The sequence below is a fragment of the Anabas testudineus genome, chromosome 13, assembly GCF_900324465.2.
Source record: "Anabas testudineus chromosome 13, fAnaTes1.2, whole genome shotgun sequence".
NCBI classification, from domain to species: domain Eukaryota; kingdom Metazoa; phylum Chordata; class Actinopteri; order Anabantiformes; family Anabantidae; genus Anabas; species Anabas testudineus.
Genome location: NC_046622.1, coordinates 19,691,328 through 19,703,611, shown reverse-complemented (window position 1 = coordinate 19,703,611; position 12,284 = coordinate 19,691,328). Strand labels below are relative to the sequence as shown.

The 12,284-nt window shown below is 45.3% G+C and overlaps 1 protein-coding gene across 1 annotated transcript; it reads left to right on the top strand.

Moving 5' to 3' along the window:
* Window positions 1–2,611: 2,611 nt before the first annotated feature.
* Window positions 2,612–11,686, top strand: LOC113165922 (probable G-protein coupled receptor 149). The gene is made up of 5 exons (XM_026365734.1): window positions 2,612–3,871; window positions 5,144–5,324; window positions 5,428–5,924; window positions 9,271–9,414; window positions 9,705–11,686. Exons 1-5 carry the CDS (start codon window positions 2,903–2,905, stop codon window positions 10,215–10,217), a joined length of 2,304 nt encoding a protein of 767 aa, XP_026221519.1. The 5' UTR covers window positions 2,612–2,902; the 3' UTR covers window positions 10,218–11,686.
* Window positions 11,687–12,284: the final 598 nt, after the last annotated feature.

Below are 12,284 nucleotides of genomic sequence, written 5' to 3'. Positions count from 1 at the left end.
ATTCATTGTATGCTAACTCTCTACAAAAGGACTTCCCATTGCACACTGTGAAAATGCCATTATTGTTGGCACTTTTCCAAACAGGTTGGCACGGCGTGCATCCCGAGACTAGCCTTCATATCCTGTGGCAGTGGGCAGGGGCATCTGGATGTGTGTCAGTCTACAGATGGAGGAACATAATTCTTTGATCTAATTTTACTTAGCTGAGGAGGGATATTACCGCTAGAAACCATGGTGCTACCCTGTTTCTGTTTGTGAATCTGCTGTTGACATTTGATCAGTGTCTAGAATGGACCATTTGAACTGAGCACATCAAATGGCTGATCAGAGGAATGGTGCTACCACTCCTATCTTAGAGACATGTTTATTACTCTCATCACTCTTCCCCAGTGCTTGCTCAAGTGGGGTTGTTGGGTTTTCTATATATTTCTGTATACAGTTAAACACTGCCCATCAAGAGCTTCTCATTGGATATTTACTGCATGGATGATTATGTTTCAGCTGGCAACAAGTTATTTAACCCCAACTGATGCAGTGAGTTAATCTGTTTCAGAAGGGTCAAATTATTGGCATGAATCAAGTCCAGATTTACCCTGTTCCTGATGGTCGATCAGGGTAAGAAGTGATGCAAACATCATGCCTAGTGCCTACCGTACAAGCCTGTGGGGGTAGTGCTATGATCTGGGGTTGCTGCAGTTGTTCAGGTAAATGCCTGTTGTAATCAAAGCTAAAGATGGTGTGTGTGTTTATTTATTTATTTTTGTCTTAAACAATGTAAAGTGCCATGAGATGACTTCTGTTGTGATTTGGTGCTATATAAATAGATTTTCATTAAATCAATTGAATTATGTATTCATAATGTATATATGTATATATCTGTTTGTTTCAGTTCTTTTCAAACGTCTCATGCTTCATTTTTAATATCCTTATTATCTGTGATGGATTTCCTTCAGTCCATCACTAACCTGACATTTATTTTTAGTCTTCCATCCATGAAAAACTACCAATGTAGCTTTTTACATTTTCTAATAGCTCCGGTTTCTCTATTCCTCAGCGAGTGCACAAGTCGACCTGCACAGAGCTGCACTCTCACCTCGTGCTTTATCCCAATTACAAACTATTGCATGCAGCACGCACAAACAGACACGCAATGTAGGTCACCTTGCTATGCGATGCGAAGCTCAGCTGGTTCATGTGTCTGACAGTGTTTTGTGTTTATGCACTCCTGTTGATTGTGTTTTGTCCTTTTTATGCTCCTCTCTGTGTCCTTGTGGCCCCAGAAAGAGTCCAGTCATTAGAGTGGCTGTAAGTCACTTAGACCAAACTCTAATTCAATTACCAGAAGTCAGATGCACTTACAGTCATGTTTGTATACGCAGTGATTAATGTGCAGCACGTAGCTGAGAGAGCTGAGCATATGTGTCACACAGTGAGGGAGAAGATGACGGAGCACGGTCTATCATCGCGTTGATCCACGTGGATGTTTGCATAAACAGCATCAGTCCTCAAATCTATCCCCAGTGAAACACAGACATCTACACATGGAGTATCATTTGTACCTATGGGCTGCCAAGACCAAAAGTGAACCCCCCTGAACCATCTAAACAAACCCTGGAGTCCTTCAGCCTGAAAATCCTTGAACACCACAGGGGAGGACAAGCCAAGGCCAATTCCACACCAGAGTATAGGATTTATGCACATAGAAAGACACACACACACACACACACACATACTAATCTGCCTCTGTCCAACCACAGGGTCACATGCTGTGTAACTGGGGGGGGTTCTCTAGTTGGTTGCATCTCCCTTTATCCCTTATCTAATAAAACGACCAGACTGTTTTAATTACAATGTAATCACTCATTCAATTATCATTTAAAACACGTCTCTGGTGACAAATAAGTCCACGTGGATGAGTCAGGCTAAGATAACTTTTCTTTTGAACTACTTTCAATGGCTTGAACGTGTCCTTAAATAAACACAAACAAATCCCCATGCATGTACAGTAAACTTCCTCTGCTTTCAGTCCGGCTCAGAGAGCGTCCCACCTACAGTGTATGGTCACAAGACCCCACTCACATCATATCTAATGCATGTAGCCCTTCCTCCATTGAGCTGAAAAGGTTTTAAGAACAGAACGGGGAAAGGCAGTCTGATGAAACTGGCTGCACACACACACACACACACACACACACACACACACACACACACACACACACACACTTTGTCTGTGTAGATGGTCAATTTGGTTTCCAAATGCAATTAACCACAAAGTGATGGGGCCCTCACAAATTTGCATCGGTAGGAAAAATCCATCAAGACATTTTTTCTTTCATTTGTATTCACTTATGTTCATTATTTAAAGAAAGATTGTTGATGGGAAACCGGCAGAGAAATGGGGAGGTGATGTTAGTGTTTGGAGTGAAGTAGCCTGAGCCTAACCCCAAATAAAAACGCAGCCTAGCGCAGCGGAGACGCGGTAGTAGTAACGTTGGACCGCGTTTGGCCCAACCCCAAATGCCGTGAGAGGAAACGGTGATGACGACAGCGCGTAATCGGCAGCTGGAGACAAGAGGTGCCCTGCTTGTGTGTGCAGTTTGAACGCTGAACACAAAGTGTCTGCCAGCAGGGTACCAGGAGGGTCCACGTCCAAGGCACAGGCTTCCAGGCGACGCTTTGGTTACGCGTGCGTTCGCAGGGGTTTCAGGGAAGGATGCTGACCTGTGTCTGCCTCAAGATCTCCACTGTCTGATTTGATATATTGTATTTTTTATTCATATTTTTTTTTTTTTTTTGAGAGATGCGGTGCGTGCTGTGCTCTCCTCGTATCTTTGCGACGCGGTAAACTTTGCTTTGACCGACAAAAAGTGCCCAAAGACACGGAGAAGTTGATAGACTGAAAATGTCCACGACGCACGTTAGCTCTCCGGCGCCCAACCAGAGCCACCTCTCCACGGCCACCTACGAGGAGACGGAGCCCTCGGGGATGGAGAGACAAATTCGCCTGCTGCTTTTCGGCTTGTGCGTAACTATCGCCGCCGTTACCTTTGTCGGAGGTGTGTACTCGCTGCTCTCTCTCCTCCGGATGAGGAGAAAAACGTCCCTGTGTCTCATTGTGGCTTCCATGTCGGTGGACGACCTGCTCAGCGTGGTCCCCCTCTCCCTGTTCATGCTCCTCCAGTGGGAAGCAGATGGAGGTGGGGGGTCGGGCAGCCTGTGCACTTTATCCGGACTTCTGTACGTGTTCCAGGGGGTTTCTAGCAATATGAAGGCTTGCCTTATAGCAGCCTATACTTTCTATGTCACCAAGAGATTTGGAGTGCTTCAGTCTGTCCGCCGGCCCCTCATAGTGGTGTGGGCTATCGCCGGTGTGTGGGCGGTCAGCCTGACCGTCAGTGTGCTACCTTTGTGCGGATGGGGCAGCTTTACGCCGGCGTCGCTCGGCTGTTTCCCAGAGAGCGACAGTTTCTACATCCTGCTGCTCTTCTCTTTATACACCATGTGTGTCTGCGGCTTGTTATTTTTCTTTACCCCCCTCACATATCAGCTGCTGTGCTCGAGAGAGCCCCAGAGGACCTTACTGTACCCCAGCTATTTGGAGATGGACAGAGCCCTGAGCGGGTCTGCTCCACTCTGTGATCTCCAGTCCTTTTCCCGGGACAGCCTCAATAAAAGTTTCGGTGATTACAAGGAGCTGAGCCCAAGTTCGTGCGGGACACAGCTCAGGGAGAAAGAGGACACTTGTCTGTCCCCAGTGTCCGTCACAGGCCAGAGAGCAGCTGCTGTCGGGGACACACCAGCGGTTTTTGCACAAAAGCGATTCTCCATGATCCTGGCTGTCGTCCGAGTTACTCTGTGGATGCCAATGATGGTAAGCAGCGTGGCGAAAGCAAAAGCTACAGTAGCTGAAGCCAAAAGCAACAGATTAATGATTTTTACTGAGTGACCTGCCATTTGAAAACATTGGAAACAATTTATCTAATAGACTTATATACTATATTTTGGGTCTGTGCAGTATTTCCAGTTCAAATCATCCTGTTTAGTGTGAATGTGAAGACCCTGTTGGCACTGGAACATTTCTTTTACAGAAGATATATGAGATTACAGTTCAAACAAGTGGAACTGTCTCGTTACATTGGCAAAAAATCTTACTTGTGCCAGGAAAAATGAGAATCCAGTACTGAACCGTACTGAATAACACCACTTTCACCTAGACCTCCTGGTTGTCTCATTTTGGTGACTTAGCTTCTCAATATGGACTAAGTTGTTGTGGCAGCTATAGCACAAATTCAAACCTTCATTTATGTTGTTTATATGATGTGATGCTTTATAAACAAATGTCTCGTGGAGCTACTTTGGGAAACAGCAGCTTACATGTATCAATAGTAGGCTCGTCTCAGTCTCAGTAAATTCATTAATTTAAACCAAGCTATGATTTAGTCACAGCCAGCGTCCCATTAAATTAACATTCCCCGAAGGCCTCGAGAACATTAGTTGGCAGGTTTCAGTCAACACGAAAAGGGTGTCGAACTAAATCCCAGGTTGCACTTGTGAATTTTATTTTCGCTTGATTGCTACAGATCTGCTGTTACAACAGTTGTTCGTGCTCAAACAAAAAGAGTTGAGAAAAAAGAATTTTAGGTGATAAATCCTGTTTGGCAGCAGACGAAGACAAACAGAACTGGCACTCCTGAATTACAACCCTGAATATGAACAAGAGAAGAGAGGATTAATCCAGAGCAAGTTGGAAAGTGTGATTTTTAGGAACGTCTTCTCTTTAAGTATTATTTGTGTTTGCGTTTGCAGATGTCTCGTTTTGTGGCTAAAGAAACCTCTAGTTGTAGAGATCAATATAAGCACAATGCTGCACCTACTGCTGTGCTGCTGTTAGAAATGAACAACAAACACTGAAAAGCAGTACTCCTGTCCACAGTGCACTGTCGCAACTCTCTACACGTGCAGCATGTCACAAAACTAAAGAAAATAAAAAGCCCCAAAAAAGCCCCGGAAGGGTGAAGGATGTGTGGGATTTCTTTTCATTCATGTGTCTTCTCCCCCTCCCCCCTTCCACCCCCAACTTTCTCATGCATATTGAATCACTGACTCCTCAGTGAATTAATTTCCCCTTCCCTTTCATTCACAGACTCTGGTGCTGGTGCGCCACACAGTGAACGCACGCAGCTCGTCCCTGGAGACTCTGAGCTTCTTTCTCACTCTGCTCGCGCCTGCAGTCACTCCATTATTTGTGCTGTCTGAGCGCTGGATCCACATGCCATGTGGCTGCTTCATTAACTGCAAACGGGATCCAGCGCAGGAGCCCTCAGGTAGGCCCGTGATGTAATACACATTTACCAACAGTGCCGTGTCTACAGAGTAAACCCCTGTTTAAAGGCAGTTTTTTATTTTGTTATTTTTATGCTTTGGCAGCGATGAAACGAAGGTTTGAGTTCAACCTTTCCTTCCAACAAGGCTACGGAGTGTACAAGTTGTCTCACGCCACTGTGTCTCCTAACAGTCCGTCCCTTGAGAAGCCTGCCTACCACAGCCTCTTTAACTGTGACTTCCCTAACACCCGTCTTGATGCACTTGAAAGCGGTGGGCTGTCCAGCCTGGGGCCTAATTTTGATTTCAGCACCACGTGCCCAGCGGACAGCTCCTCTCACTCGGACCTTCTGTTGGAAGCGGTGGCCGGTGGAGGAGAGGCGCTGGCTGATTGCCCTCCACTTTCCCACGAGCGTCATGAAGACGATGACGACTTCTGCTGCATCCCTTCGCTGCCTTCTAATCACCGGGAGCAGGATCACAATGACACATCGTCTGTGTTCGAGGGGCCGGAGAGGAGGCTGTCGCACGAGGAGTGTCGGAAAATTGAGCTGACAGACTGGGAGTGGTGCAGGAGTAAATCAGAGAGAACACCCAGACAGGTACAGAAGGTCCAGAATCAGTTTATTAGATGCCCGATATTACACCATGATATCAGTCTGCCTTTGGTTTACGACTGGCATTAAGTGATTTTTCCACATCACAGTCTATTGCTTTCCTAAACTGGGCAAACAACTTCTGCATGAGCATGCATTAGGCGCTGTTCTCCAGAGGTGATTGCTTAGGTCTGATTAGTGTCTCATTCCCTCTGTCTCTGTTTGAATTTTGTTCTAAAAGGAAATTAAATGCTGTCTTATTACAGTGCACCTGCACTAGGATGCAGTCTTTATGCAGCTGGGCTTTATGGTGGTGTCTGTCTGAATGCCTGACTGACTTTCTGTTTGTTGGTCCGTGTCTCTGTGGTGTTTTTTTTTTTTTTCGTTTTGTTTTGTTTTGTTTTTTTTTCCACTTCCATGATTACGCCTCTTTATAATCAAACTGACAGACTGGGAGCAGCACGTGATTTAGATAGAATGGTAAAAAATCCCCTCTCCCACAGTCTCTCCTCTCCTCTCCTCTCCTCTCCTCTCCCCTCCTCCTCTCCTCTGCACATCTTTATCTCTGCTAAGCCTCAATGGACTGTGACTAATAGTGCAATTGATCAAGATACAATCAGCAGTGTAGCAGTTTCATAACAAATTTCAGCCTGTCCGTCTCTCAAAGCCAAATATTCATTCATAGTTGCTCCACAGGCTAAAATCAAACCAGCTGCCAGTGCTCAGCTCTGTTCATTGATCTGGTCTTGTTGATTTTAGTTAGGTTTTAAAGACAGTATTTACATTTCCAGCATCAGTATTCTTGAGATTTAGCCACTGACATACTTCTCTGTGCTTACCTGCAATTTGGTATGAATTTGAAATGACAACTGAATGAAAAATGCAACAGAATTAATTTTTAATGCATATTTTAGTTTGAATTCTACCAAACACACAGTGTGGATCTCCACAGTAATCTGTACATAGGGTATAGTGCAGTGTTCTGTCTGCCGAGACATTGAGCTCATGATTTAGTTAGTCACGGAGAAACTGCTCTATCAATTCAATGCAAAGTCAAAGAGCACTAAACGGAAACTGCTTAAGACATTTTGCTTCAGACACGTGAGCCACGATCCACTAATCCATTATAATCCTTTTCTTTTATTTTCTCTGACATCCTGTGCTCTCGTAATACCAGTAGGTTAATTCTCTCTGTGTTTTGTGTGTGCCCGTGTTGCAATTGAGTTGTTAAACAAGGACAAAAGAGAGACGCCTTTAATGATTAATGTATCCTGGCACTGAAGATATCAGACAGAGATGAGAGAGCAGCCTCGTTCCGTTCCAGAGAAACAGCAGTGCCGCCACGGGCGTTAGCGTCGAAACTGACTGAACGGTAATTGTGACTTTTAGAGCAATAACGTTATGAGCAGGATGCAGACTCTCTCTAACTAATTAACTGGGACATGAAGAGATGCGCCAACATGCATGCAAACGCAGGCACCTCTGTCTCACTTCTTCTCTGTCTCTGCTCCACTTATAAGTCTGGTTTGGAAATCACCAGAGGGTGGAAAATCCATGGAGCATGCATCTACACAGCTTGGCTTTGGCACTCATTTTACATCATGTATAAGTCTCAGACACTCACTGCTGGCTTGTGTGTGTGTGTGTGTGTGTGTGTGTGCTTGTCCTACTTCTCAGTTTCTTAGCTAACGCTGTATATTATGCTCCTTTAGGCCTTAACCATTGATTAGGTTTGGTATATATAAGTGTAGTCACACAATGTATATTCACTAACACACACGGCACATACAAACTAACTTGAAAACTCACACACACATGCACACACACGTGCACACAGCCAAACAGCAATGACAAAAAATATTGCATACCTCCATAGCAACCATCCCCTTTTCTCAAATGCAGTCGCAAAAGACATAAAGATCAACATTACTTTACCAACACACATCAACAGGTATCACTGCACTGTGTGTGCACGCAAAATCAAAACCCCGAATGAAAGCCAAGTCCTAATAGTTTGTGATCTATAGCATTTCCCGGCTGTGTTTTGTTCCTCGTTATCAGGGTGGATGTCATTACCCAGCATCTCTCCTCTTTGCTGTCATCTCTTGCGGCCCTCAGCATCCACAGGGAGAGGCGGAATTAGAGCTTAAAGACATCCTTACCCTCTCGGTGACTTTACACTCTCTGTTAGCGAGCGCAGCCCTGGAGGTGCGTTCACAAGCCATCTCCCTCCCGCCTGAGGGGAAATGAAGACCTAACGTGCGTTCAGATGTAGTGAACTGAAACCCTATAGAGAACACATCACATCTGTGAAAACAATGTTGTTCTCACCACTGAGGCTGCAAGGTGAGGAATGAAAAAAGTATTGATCTTGAATAGACGAGGAAATAACGTGCCCGGGATCAATATACGGCAAACATGTCAGCCTCTGTAGACATCAGTGTCTGTGTCTTACAGCACTGTTGCTAATTTAAATAGGTGTAATACTGTATGTTGACACCCTGGAACCGTCCACGTTTCGCGAAAACGAATGTTAAGGATCACCAGAATGACTTGGATTCATCCTTTGGAGGCCATAAATGCCTGCACAACATGTCATGGTCACTCGCTGCACGGGGCTGTGCCACAAAAGCAACACTGTAAAAGTGTATTGACACTATGCGTAATAAAGTCATGTGAATAGATGCAGAGTGCACCCGGGACACACGCCCATCAGTGCACTTCCCACACTGATGGGCTCTCAGCATTAGTCGATTTACTTGACAATGTGTTTCCAGCTCAGCATCATGGTCCCTCTTTATCTCTGCCTCTCTCTCCATTCATAATGATGTAAACACAATGACAGGAAAACAGAGGCAGGCAGGACAGGAGATTGACATCCTCTTCGTATCTATTGTGCGTCATAGTCACAATAAGATCACTGCGTCGCACTAATCTAAATAATTTAGAGGGCTTAATGAGACCTGCCACACTCTTCCCACTGCTGGATACTTCTCCTTTTCCCCTGCCAGCAATATGCATTTTCTCAAACACATTGTGTTGACACAGGACGATTTTGATGTACAGCGTGGCTAATTAATCTCTATGAAAACAGTAGAAATATATGCCTGGACATGAAATATGATTAAGAATGAGCGTGATATAAATGAGCCATGTCATTAAAAAACAAGGTGGCAAACTGAAAAGAAGGCTGGAAGAAGTTTGATTGACGCTGAAGTTTTAATAACGAAGAGTTTAAACTCAGGGAACAAAGCTCCAAAGGTCGTCACAGATTGTAGTAAAGACAAGTTCTTGCTTAAATGGACAATCTGTGCTTGATGCCCACTGAACATTTCTTTGTTTTCCTATGCAGCGATCATCAGGGGGTCTGTCAATCCCCTTGTGCGCCTTTCAGGGCACCGTTTCTCTGCAGGCACCCACGGGCAAGACCCTCTCTCTCTCCACTTATGAGGTCAGCAGTGATGGACTCAAAATCTCGCCAAACAACGCCAAGAAGGTAACAGCCCCCCCACCACTGCAATGTCCCCCAAGACTTTTTGACTGGGTTCCCTTCTTGTTCATGTCATTGAGACTTAAATCACAGTCTAACGTGTCAAGCTTTGGTTTTACAGGTGTTAAGAACTGTTTCCTCACCATGTAAATTGTTAAGTTGTTTTTCAAATTGTGTTTGGCATCAATCTAATTCTTTTTACCCGAAGTTTCAGGAAATATTTTAGAAGTCAGATTCCATTGTGAATTGCTACTGTGTATCACTAACTTGTATATTAATGCTTCCTTGCTTTAAAGGTGGAGGTGTATCGCTCCAAGTCGGTCGGCCATGAGCCCAGTGCAGATGACCCAGCGTCAGGAGGTCAGGCTGGAGACATAAATGTCAGCAACGTAGGGATGGGCATGGAGATCGGAATGGGGATGGGCATAGGGGCTGGCGTCGGGGACACCAATGTCAAGATCCACCTTGAGGTTCTGGAAATCTGTGACAACGAGGAGGCCATGGACAGCGTCTCCATCATCTCCAACATCAGCCAATCTTCCACCCACGCTCGCTCGCCGTCGCTGCGCTACTCCCGGAGGGAGAACCGCTTTGTCTCCTGCGACCTGGGCGAGACGGCTTCCTACTCGCTGCTCATCCCCAGCAGCGGCAACCCTGAGACGGAGACCATCAATATCACCATACCCGACACCGTGGAGGCCCACCGGCAGAACAGCCGGCGACAGACGCAGGAGAGCTCGGGGTACCGCGAGGAGATACAGCTGCTCAACGAGGCCTACAGAAAGCAAGCTGGGGAGAGGGAGGAGTGACGCTCCTCACAACAAAGGAGTAAAAGACAGATTTCCTAATCATTCCACGTTTCCTCGTTTCTGATCACCACTTCAACAGAACTGACTGATCCAAATAGAGACTCTGCTCAAGACTGTTCTATTAGTCTGTTTGCTTCCTCCTGTACTTCCTCTTTAGATAGTATAATGAAAGCACACGCATCACCTGTCTGTAGAGTACATAGAGATAGATTAGACTGCAAAGGAACAAGTAGTAGTAAATAGGGGTAAACAAGTCAGGTAGGGGACGAGCCAAAGGAGGGAGAGACTGTATTCCAGCAGAGCATCTGTATTCCTGTAAGACTTTCACCACACGGCAGCTTGTTAGAAACGTGGGGAGGTAGGGGTGGATGTCTGATATGAAGCTGCTCCTGTAGACGACGTCACTGTTGACTCAGCTGTGAGGAGAGGGGGTCACCTGACCCATGTGTGTGACTCATCCCAGTGTGTGTGTGTGTGTGTGTGTGTGTGTGTGTGTGTGTTTTTGTGCATTTTTTGTGTGTGAGAATTTGCCTCGCCCATGAAGATGAGGGCAGATGGTTTGTGATATCAACCGCCATAAGTGTTCATTTCCCTTTGTAGGAATGTGTTTCTCTTGCACATATTTCTTTTAATGATGTTTATCCTTTTCTGTGCGTAGCAGCTGCTGTGTGCGCGTCAAGTATTACCCTGTTATCAACCCAGAGAGAGAGAGAGAGAGAGAGGCAGAGAGAGAGAGAGAGAGAGAGAGAGGCCGCTATCCACGGTGGAAATCTAAAACGGCAAGAGAGGCAGCACCGTGCATTTGAAGGAGAGATTATTGAAGAAGAGGTTCGAGGGGACCTGGGCATACGCAGGGCCTCGTGCACGTGGAGTGGAATTTAAATGAGTGACAGGGTGCATATCTTACTACAGTAGGCAGCATATGAATGTACGTTGAACAGCCACTTGTGGGTGTCATCAGTTCACTGCCCATCCAATCAGTGAGCCACTGAGGTCTTCTCACTCCCTATACAATACATTCATATATTCAGAATCGGAACAGCATTTTCACAGACAGTGTTGCTATTTCCGAACCATTCTGACAGGTTACATGGACTGTGAATCTATTTTAGAGGCATATATGTTTTGCTGTTCACAGATAGTGTCACTCAGCTGCATCACTAGAGCCGTCATTACGTATAGAGGGTGCCCACTTACATATAGACACGTGTACAAACAGCAGCAGCTTAATGAAATAAGTATTACAGTCTCATTTCAGAATATATATGTATGTACGTTTGTTTTATGATGGTGTCTTTTATATGTCAGCTGCTCGATTGCTTGACAGCGACACAGCGGCGGCACTTTGGACTTCATTTGCGGGCGCTTCAATTGTCTTTTAGTGAGCCCATGATATTCATCAGCGGCGACGTGTCCCATCCTATTGAAGAATGTTGTCATTAAAGATTCATACCAGAAAATTGCCTCTATCGAGATCGCAGTGCATTCTTATTTCCAGTGCTCCTGGGCAAATTGTAAAAAAGCAAATAACGCGCAGGCGTATGAATCATAATGAATGTAAAGTTGAATTCGGTGTCAACCATTTGCAGCTGTTAATGGTGCCAAAGGTTTTCCAGCCGAGCAGGGCCTCATCTCTGCAGCTCAACAGAGTGGAGTAATTCGATTATATGCTTATGCTCACTTTTGAACAGGACTGTGGCTCGGCTTCTGCCTAAGTGTTCACATAATTCATGCTGATCAATAAAGTGTATGTGAGAGTTAGGAACTGCGCGTCAGCCGCACAAGTGTTTACTCTTTCCTGCCAATCATTCGGACTCGTTGGGTAATACGCAGAAGGCTCAAGTGGGATTTACTGCAGAATAAAAGCAAATGAAGTGCAAGAATTACCTACTTAAGAGACTGACCTAGTGTTGTGCCCTTAGGATAACAGTAATGTAACCAATCCACAGCTGAAGCACCGGGGACATTGTGCTTACATGGCATGCGCTTTAGCCAGCTGAGGCATATTTTTATTGTGCTCCTATTAGCGTATGAGTCGTGACATCACAAATGATTCATTATATCTTA

Bases quoted from the DNA above. Each gene is read 5' to 3' on its own strand.
- LOC113165922 (XM_026365734.1), top strand. From the start codon at position 2,903: ATGTCCACGACGCACGTTAGCTCTCCGGCGCCCAACCAGAGCCACCTC. The intron at 5,925-9,270 runs GTACAGAAGGTC...TTTCCTATGCAG, and splicing joins CAGAGAGAACACCCAGACAG to CGATCATCAGGGGGTCTGTC. The intron at 9,415-9,704 runs GTAACAGCCCCC...CTTGCTTTAAAG, and splicing joins CGCCAAACAACGCCAAGAAG to GTGGAGGTGTATCGCTCCAA.